Here is a 9554-nt window from a genome sequence, read left to right on the forward strand (position 1 = left end):
CATCCTTGCACCCCCAGGCCCACCGCCCCTCCCCCGAAGTGTGGGTGCCCCTAGTCCAGCCCCTCATCTCCCCTAGGCCACTGGTATGTGCCCCTTCTGCTGTAGGATGTCCCCCCCCGGGGTGAGGATGACCTTGCTGAAGCAGGTCCCAGCTTCTGGCTCCCCCATGGTAGTTCTGGTTCCTTATGCACATGGTTTGCTGTGCTCAGCCTCTGCTGCTCACACTCGAGTGAAGTGGGGGTGTGTGTAGCGTGCTGGGAACCGGGGTCTTACGGTGCAGGAGCGTCAGTGTGGAGCAGAAGTACCAAAAATAGATAAGGAGTAGAGTAAGAACAGTTATTAAGAAGTGATCCTAGATTCATGTTGGGGTTCTGAGCTGTGCAGATTGCTTTCTCTGCTTGTCAGCGTATGCTGTAAAATCCTGAGAACGAGGCTTGTCCGCTTATGCCTCTGGATAGCAAATGCTTTCTCTTGGCTCTTACTAATCTTGACATGGATTCTGTCTCATTCTTGCTGTGGGTGCATCTCTCACTCTGTGGCTTCTTAGTCTGATATCATGGCTAGTGACAAGGTGGGTACTTCTGGTAGTGTTTTAACTCCAGCTGTACAGATAATTAGGCCTTGGCGAGTAGGGAAGTGCCAGCAGTGGAGGAGGACTGGAGGAGAGTTTGTCCCTGGACGGTCACGTAATGCTTTGACCTTCTGTTTTAGAGACGCTTTCGTACACGGACGACACGGCCATGAGCAGGTCGGTGGTGCAGTCCCTGCTAGCCAAGCGAGAGTTTGATGAAGTCGATATGGCCAGGAGGTAAGGACTGCAGCCAGCTGCTGCACCCAGGGTGTTGGCATTCGCCAGCAAAGCATCCTTAAGATGACACAATCACTGTGATTTTCTGTGAAAGGGGACGGGCATTGCCATTGTTAATTCGTGAGGCAAAAAAAAACCCAGATGAGCAAAGTGATGGCTAATCCTGTAATTTATTGTGTGCTTTGCCCTGGCCTGGAACATGCAGCCCTGTTAGCTGTAGTGGGGGTTCGGAGTCCGCTCAGAAGTGAAGCAGGATGGGTCATGCTGTGTGTGTATTCACCCGTGGGGGAGATAACGCCTTGAAAATTCCAGAACCGATTCCTTTCACGTTTATTTATTGCTCTTTGTGTCTGTACTGCCCTTAATTTAGTGATGGTTAGTGAGGTCAGAGTTTGTTTCTGATCTCTGTCCCTTCTAAATCCACAGCCCTGGTAGCATTTGGTCCCACTTAAGGGAGAACGTTTGTTTGGAAAACTCATCCATTGAACAAAAGACTCTCTTTGTGGTTGTGACCCACGGAAATGTTTCCAGTTTGCTTCTATTTCAAGGCAAACTCAAGAAGGGAAACAAATGGGTTGTGAAAGGTGCTGTTTATACACCCTTTCCTCCATTCACACCCGTGTTTTGGGGAATTTGATTCTCTCCCTGCGGAACTGGCTCACTTGAACCCTGCCTGTCACCGAGTTACCCGTGTGTTACTCATTCCTGTTATCATGGTGGCATTATGCAGCCTCTCTAAACCGTGGGCAACAGACTGAATGCTCCGTGTATTTTCTCACCTGCAAACTGCCGCTCTCTTCCCCACGCCAGATTTGCCGAGGAGTACAAGAAGGAACCCAACAGGGGCTATGGGATGGCTGTCGTCAATGTCTTCAAGAAGCTCCTGAGCCCCAAGTGCAGCGATGTGTTTGAACCAGCAAGAGCCCAGTTCAACGGGAAAGGCTCCTATGGCAACGGCGGTGCCATGAGGGTGGCAGGCATCTCGCTTGCGTATCCCGATGTCCAGGATGTGAAGAAGGTACCGTTCTTGGCTCCTTGGGGTGCCTTGGCTCCAGGAGTCCCTGCTGCTAGGCGAGTCCCACCATGATCTCTCGGTTCGGTTTGCTAACGATGTGTTTTCATCCGCAGTTTGCGAAGCTGAGTGCTGAGTTAACCCACGCCAACTCCCTGGGCTACAACGGTGCCATCCTGCAGGCCCTGGCAGTGCATCTCGCCCTGCAGGGAGAGCTCAGCAAGGAGACATTCCTGGAGCAGCTCATCAGCCATATGGAGGATGTAGAGGCAGACGATAAGTCTCTTACGGACGCCCGAGCGTAAGTGGCTGTGAGGAGCGCTAACTGCGGTGTTCGGCTTATTCTGGCTCCTCACATTCATGGAGTCACAGATGGTTTGGGTGGGAAGGGACCTTAAAGCCCCCTCAGCCCCACCCCCCCTGCCATGGGCCGGGACACCTTCCACCAGACCAGGTTGCTCCAAGCCTCATCCAGCCTGGCCTTGGACACTCCCAGGGATGGGGCATCCACAGCTTCTCTGGGCAACCTGTCCCAGTGCCTCCCCACCCTCTGCAGGAAGAATTCCTTCCTGATATCCCATCTCCATCTCCCTCTTCCCATTTAAACCTGTTCCCCTTTGTTCTGTCCCTCTTCTTCATTCTACTCTTTGTGTTTTTCCAGACTGGGATTCGAGGATTTACCATTTTCAAGGCGTCTAAAGAAAATAAAGGAGTTTTTGGAGCTCAGCAGTGTTCCCAAGGCAGATGTGTTGTTTGAATTAGGTACGTACCTTTCTTACTACGAGTATTAGGAAAGAGCTGGAAGCAGGACTAACTCAGCAAGCCCGCTTGCTGTGTCCTCCCCCAGGTTGCCGCTCTGAGTGTCCTGGACAGGCTGCCTGTGCGCATCAGCCACTAATTCGCTGAGTCAGCAGCTCCCTCCTTGTATAGGTGGGAAAAAAATTGTTTGGCTAAGAAAAACGTGTCATGAATAATGTTTCTTAACATTCTAAGATCCCTTACTGGCTGCCGTGTTGGATGGGAAGGAGATGTGTATTGCCACGCTACTGGTGTGGCAGGGAGGTGGTTTCTGGGATATCATAGAATCACAGAATGGTTTGGGTTGGAAGGGACCTTAAAGGTCATCTAGTTCCAACCCCCCTGCCATGGGCAGGGACACCTTCCACTAGACCAGGATGCTCAAAATGGGTAGTACTGGGGAACTGTGGGGAGATTTCCCATGAGATGCAAATGCTTTGCCAGGATGAAACCGGTGATGCCGGTGTTGACCGAAACTGGCAGTGGGAACTTGGGGTTAGAAGGGAAAAGGCACCTCCGCGGGAAGGCAGACGCGCGTGTTCTGCGGCGCTGAAGGTGCTTGGTTTTGTTAACAGGCAACGGCATCGCCGCTTTGCGGTCCGTCCCCACTGCGATTTACTCCTTCTTGCGCTGTATGGAAGCTGATCCCGATATTCCTGATCACTACAGCAGCCTGCAGAGGACTATCATCTACTGTATCTCGCTGGGTGGAGACACAGACACCATTGCTACCATGGCAGGAGCCATTGCAGGGGCTTATTACGGGGAGGAGCAGATACCCCCGAGCTGGGAGCAGAGCTGTGAAGCTTTTCAAGAGACGCAGAAGCTGGCAGGTAGCTTGTACGAACTCTACTGCCAGCGGCTCTGAGCTGCAAGGGGAGCGTGTTGTCTGAAGGCGCAGCGGGTGGTCACCTCTGCTCTTGGGGTCAGAAATGGGGTGGATCTGCGCTGTCTGCGGACGCCACCCAGGAGACGCCTGTTGCTGGGAGCTGAGTGCTGGAGGCACGAGCTGGTTTGGAAGAGAGGGGCCGTACCCTTCGGTTACGGTTCAGCTGGGAAGCGGCTGCGTGTGGCACCTTGGGCAGTGGGTGCATCTCCTCTGGCGTGTACAGGAGTGTCTGGGTTTCATAAGATTTCTGCTTCTTGTTTTGTCCACCGTGACACCGTTTCGTCCTTCCAGTTACTTGGTGGGTGTCTGAATCCGCTGACTTTCTTGCTGTTCTCTCCCGCTGTGTGCCGTGGCCTTTGTTCTGGTTGTTCGTGGCCTGTCCTGCTGTGACTTTGATAGGCTCCACACCCCTCCTAAAACACCAGTTCCCACTCAGCCGAGCAGCTCAGGGTGTAGACAGGAGCCATCGGAGAGACACGTCCCGGAGAGCCTGGAGGGTGTCCTGCGTGGTGGCGCGCGTCACCTCCTGTGATGTGGGGCGAGGATGCCGGGGGGTACGCCTCCCGGGCAGCCTGACTTCCTTACAGGCAGCATGGAAAGAGCTTGGACAAGGGATTTCTTCACATTGCCAGTGGCATTGAGAGAAATGCCCTTGGAACATGCAGGTGGAATCCCAGTTGACTCATAATTACACCCTCTCCCAGCTGTACCAAATTCCTGCTCCGCTGATGCCCTTTGCCCTGCGATCCGCCTGGCGCCATCCCCATCCGCGGCGTTTTGTGTTCCCTTTCGCATCGCTGCAGCTACTCCGGCCGCTTCCTTCGTCCCTAACCCGTGCACCTTGCGTGTTTGACCTGCCCTGCGTACGTCCGGAGCACCGAGTGTCCGGAGCACCGAGGGGGATTGCTGCTGAAACCTGTGGCTGGGGACAGCTGTGAAACCTGGCATCACGCACGGACTGAATCCCTGGTTCCGCTGCAGTCAGCAACACGGCTGGGAAGTGGGAGTTACCTCACAGCCCTACAACGCTGTACTTGGTGAGAATCACCGGAAAATAAAGGGGAAGCGACGGGAACTGGGGGAAACGGAGTTTAAAACAGTTGGTGTGGTTGGGGCTGGCTGCTCTTCCAGCAGAGCCGTGTGGCTCCAGCGTTCCACGTTTAAAACCTTTCCCCGACGGAGCTGCTCAGCAGGGAAGTAACCGCCTGGGTCTGGCTTGTCCAGAAAGGGTTCCGCCTTTCTAAAACCGAAGGAGGGAGGAATGTGACAGTGCCATTCGCTCTTACTTCTGTGACACCGGGAGGTGACGGCGTGCTCCCGGCGCTGCCGGCACGCAGGGGTGGGGGGCTGCATGCAGATGTGGGCAGTCTGCCTGCTCTAGGGGGTTCCAGTTTTCCCAGTACTCCTTCCTTCACGTGCCGGTCTCCCGTGTGACGCTCTGTGGGCTTTCTAAGTGATCATGTCCTGAGAACGGGGAATTTTGTTGTATGTTCATGTATTGTACTGCGGGTTGAGGTGTGAAGTGTCTGTTTTTTCACGTTATTCTGTTAAAATACTCACAGAATTATTGCAAAGAAGATATTTTCCTCCTAAGGCAGCTGTATAATGTTGAATATTTGGAACTCACGAAGAGCAGAAGAGCTCTTGTTTAACAACTCGAGATCATTTTAGGCCGGGATTTAAACGTGTGCTAAAACATTTAGCTCTGACTGTTGGAAAGAAATAAAACCACTTCGTTATCTTTGTTAATTAGCCACTGCTCCCATCTTTCCATTCAAGCACTGAAGCTGTGCTTCCATACTGAATGAGTATGAGGAGAAAAGGAGGAGAAAACCTCTGGCCTTCTCCTCCCCACCCCGTACTTCGCGTTAAGCCTCAACCTGAAACTGCTTTATTAGGGCTTCTTGAAATCGGGGGGCAGAAAACAAGTTGGGAGCTGGTTAGAGACACCCTGGCTGGAGCCGCGGCTCGTGCCTCTCCTGGGGGGAGCTTTAGCGCCGGAAATCTGTGAAAACCGCTTCCAGGCGGCCGCTCCTGCCTGGGAGCAGCATGGGGCAGGCAGCGTTGGTCAGAGCCCCGTGGCGGTCCCCAGCAGCAGGGCGAGTCGGGAGCATCCGTCGGGCGTGTCGCAGGGAGTTTGGCTGGGGAAGGCCCTTTTCCTCGCTGGCTGCGGCGCTGTAGGCTGTTCGCAGCCGGGAGCGGCACGTGGACGGAGGTCGGCCGCCGGAGCCCAGCGCGTGATGCCACCCGCAGGATCCCCCGAGTGTCTTGTGCTGGGAAAAGGCCTTGTTCTCCACAGCTGTTGAAAGGAGCCACTCAGCTGGCAGCGTTTCTGGCCGCGTTTCACCTGTGACAACCCACATCTCCTCTTCCAGGTACAAGATCAGGTGGGAAAACACATCGTTTTCATTCTTCTAGCCTCTGAAAGGGGTTTGCCTACAGGTGACGCTCCGCTTCTGGTGGGTGCTGCTGCACCAGCTGCTGCTGCTCGGGACGCGGAGGCTGGCTGGCTGCAACGTAGCAAACGAAGGGAAACCGAAGAGAACGGGAACCCTCAGCGTGTGACTTCAACTCCTCGAGTGAGTAACTGCCAGTCTGGAAGGGTCCAGATTTTATCCTTTTTTATTTTAAAAACTCTGGGGAGAGGGGTCTTTCCCTTCATCGCGCGAAGCACGCGGTCCCTTCTCGCAGCGGATCTGCTGGGACGGGCGAGCTGGGTTTGAGGAGGAAGCAGGGTGCCGGGGGTCTGCACGGCGGGTGGCAGCAGCGAGGCCGAGGAAGCCCGCTGCCGAAGGGACAAAGGCACAGCTCACCCGCCGTTTGTACAATAGGTTTTATTGATGTTTTGTCAATACAATCAAGGACTGCAGTTTTAGTTCTGAAAAGAAGGCCAGTTTCTGATCACAGAGAGTGCATTTTAAACCAACTTTTACTATGACAGTGCATGTAATAAGTATTTACAAAACTAAAAACCTCTATATACTAGGTTAGAAATGAAGATACTAGAGGCAAATTTAAAAAAAATAGTAAGAATTTGTATATAAAAATGCACATTGTAATGCAGTTTTCATCATTAAAAATAGACATCCTTCATCCAACCCAACATTTTTTTTTTTAATTATTATTATTATTGTGATTGAACCCAAAAATCCCATGCGCTCACACACACAACAGAAACCAATCCTTTCTGCTGGCAACTACCACGTGCTCAGTACTCCGGAGACAAACGTCTTCCCGACAGCGTCCGCTTTAGTGAACAGCCTCCCTCATCCCCTGCATCCTTTTTTTTCTAGCCTAACGGTGTGCATGTCGCATCCTTGCCTTCCCGTTGCCGTGTGCACCTAACGGGTTCTGTAGCTGCGGAGGGTGGTTATGGTTTGTGCTCTGCACACGAAGGGGAAAGCGAAAGGGCCCAACGGTATCTACAGCACTGAAAGAGTTACGGTCTCGGTGCGCTTACCGCGAGTGTTCGCCGGCGCTTTTTGCCAGCCAGAACGAGAAGTTTGGAATAAAAGCAGACAGAACAAAAGGAGGTGGAATGGAGGTTAGAAAACACAGTATAAATAAGTGGCCTTGCTGAGTAACAGGATGAAGCTTCGGCGCTGGGGCGCGAGGAGCTCCGGGCTCTGCTGCAGGTAGCGTGCACGCGGTGCCGGGCCCTTGCACGCCGCCAGCTCGAGCTCCTGGTTCTCCACAGCAAAGACTCTTAGAGGAGACGCAGGCCCCGTGGCAGCACCTTCCTCCCAAGCCTGGGCTTGAGAACGTCTGAGCTTCCCCTTTGGCTTCTGGGGACTCCTTTTGTACGGCTCCTGTTCCTGCTGGGGGACAACCCAGTGGGATCGAAACCCCAACGGCCCTGGTGCCCCCTCTGCCTTCGGGAGTTAAAAAAGTGTCCAGTGGGGCCACTGGGGCAGCCTTTTGGCTGGAGAAGGTTTCATCCTCATGTGAAACCTGCAGCTTTATATGGAGGAGGTGCCCGGGAGGGGCACGGCCCAGCCCCAGCCCAGCGGAGCGGTAGCTGAAGCGCTGGCCTTCCGACTACGTTTCCCATTTGTGTTTCTTAATGCCAGGGGTAGGAGTGTGTCCTAAAAAGAAGCCCTGGGTGGCAAGAGGCAGAAGCACAGGACAGGCTTAAGGAGAAAAAAAAAAACAACCAACCAGAAGCGGGAAAAGAGAAGTTGTTTAAACATCTCGCGCGGTCCATCCGGAGAACAATCCCGAGTCCCGTCCCTGCTACATTTCTTTGGCCTCAGAATGGGCTTGAGGACTATTTAAGGGTTGCTCAGCTGGTGACCCGATCGTTCTGTTTTCCCAGGGGCGTGCGGTGGATTAACTTCGGCAGCCTGCTCCTTGCCTGGGATGAGAGGAACCGCTCAAAGCGCCGAGGGACTGTCCTACCATGAGAAAACATCGCTCCCTTCAGCAGAGGACAGAGCAGCCAGGCCGTCGGCATCCACGCTCGCCTTCAGGTTGGTAACGTTTCAAGCATTAGCGAGACAAAGTGGTAACGACAGACAAACGGGGTTTTTCTTCCTTCGAACCCAAGTCACAGACGGGCACCCCGAGCGTGGGCGCTTTGACAGGTACATATTGCACTAGGCTCGTAAATAACATCGTTAAGTAGATAATAGCACCGTTGTAACATGACTGCCTGGAAAGCTAGGACAAACGCTATTTTTTTCTTGATTAAAAGGTCCCCACAGAAAAGGGGGCGGGGATTACACATCCCAAAACAGTGAGACAGTAAAAGCAAGTTGTCCGTAAGTAGCACTTCCAAGAAAGCGTAAGGAAACCTTCTGTCAAACCAGGCCAGGAGCACCATGAGCCGGGTGTGCAGTGCCGTCCCCATGTCGTCAAAGATGCTCCCCAGGCCCCGCAAGTCTTCGGGCTGCAGAGAAACCGGCGGGACAGAACCAGCCCGTGGACTTGCCAGGAGAGGAATTACCCCAAGAGAGGGTTGTTGGCCATCGCAGGGGTCCCAGCTTAGGTCACCCGTCATCCTCGCGGATGCCAATGCCTGGGTGTTTTAATTCCTAAAGGTGCTGGGGGGGTAGGGTTAGAAATAATATTTACTTCTTAGAAGAAGGTGCTTATGCAAAGTTTTCCACTTTTTATGGTTACAAATCCAACCACACTGAATCCGGAGTGAATCAGGGAGACGGCCTCCAAGCACAGTCTGATAAAACAGGCGTCGGCGAGACTGAAACTTGGGCACCTGATGGTTTGGGAAGGAAATTTCTTAATCCATCATGGATCTCTGCTGCTGTGCAGGTTTGGGTGAAGTGCCTGCGACCCCTGTGCTGGTTAACAAACGCACCATCCCATACAACAGCTGTATTTATTACCTGGTACTCAAAACGGGAAACGAGGGCACTGGATTACAGACCCCACGAGGGTCTGCTCTTCCCGGTGCCCCTCCCCGGATCACGGAGCGGTTTACTGCAGAGCCAGATCCTTGCCATCCCAAGCACGTTCCTGCATTTGATGTACAGTCACTAGGGTCAAATTTATTCCAAAGACACTTGCCTGAGGAAGTCACTCCCCTCCCTCCCCCCCCAAAAAAAAGATGGGTGTCTCCTTTCCAGTTACCCTCTGGACTCACGGATCAAACAGCGTGAAGCAAGGTCCCACGACAACGGCTTCGCATTCTTCCCAGTGATTTTTCTTTTTTTGTATTAATTTTAAAACACCTTTTTTATCAAAAAAAAAAAAAAAAGACAGTTTATGGCTAAAGTGGGTGAAAAGGAAATGTGCCCAACAGCCGTTATGTGGGGCAGAGCAGGAACCCGGAGAAGGAGGAGTGGATGTATTCCGTGGAGTACAACCCGTTGGCCTGGTCCGAGGGCATCTGGACCCAGACTTGGTCGTTCTCCTTGAGTTCAAGCACGGCACTGCCCGAGGCCTGGTCCAGGTAGCCCTTTTTGTACTCGTCGTAGGTGTAGGTGGCGGGCACGTTGTTCTTATAAAGCGCCACCCAAACGTTAGTCCCTTTGACGTGCACGTGGTAGGCGAAGTAGTAGATGCCGGATACGGGGCAGGTGAATATC

The 9554-nt window shown here is 53.2% G+C and overlaps 2 protein-coding genes across 2 annotated transcripts in view; one reads left to right on the forward strand and one right to left on the reverse strand.

The window, feature by feature from the left end:
* Positions 1–492: 492 nt before the first annotated feature.
* ADPRHL2 (ADP-ribosylhydrolase like 2) lies at positions 493–3577 on the forward strand. The gene is given in 6 exon segments (XM_010155487.1): positions 493–553; positions 700–808; positions 1619–1826; positions 1937–2121; positions 2482–2582; positions 3194–3577. Coding segments are annotated over 6 exon segments (957 nt in total). The 3' UTR covers positions 3487–3577.
* A 5694-nt stretch (positions 3578–9271) lies between these two features.
* Positions 9272–9554, reverse strand: part of COL8A2 (collagen, type VIII, alpha 2) — a 384-nt gene continuing 101 nt past the window's right edge. The window contains exon 1 of the mRNA XM_010155488.1: positions 9272–9554. This exon is cut by the window's right edge and continues 101 nt beyond it. Within this exon, the coding sequence (XP_010153790.1) occupies positions 9272–9554 (283 nt within the window).

The sequence above is a fragment of the Eurypyga helias genome, unplaced genomic scaffold, assembly GCF_000690775.1.
Source record: "Eurypyga helias isolate BGI_N326 unplaced genomic scaffold, ASM69077v1 scaffold38497, whole genome shotgun sequence".
Classification (NCBI taxonomy): domain Eukaryota; kingdom Metazoa; phylum Chordata; class Aves; order Eurypygiformes; family Eurypygidae; genus Eurypyga; species Eurypyga helias.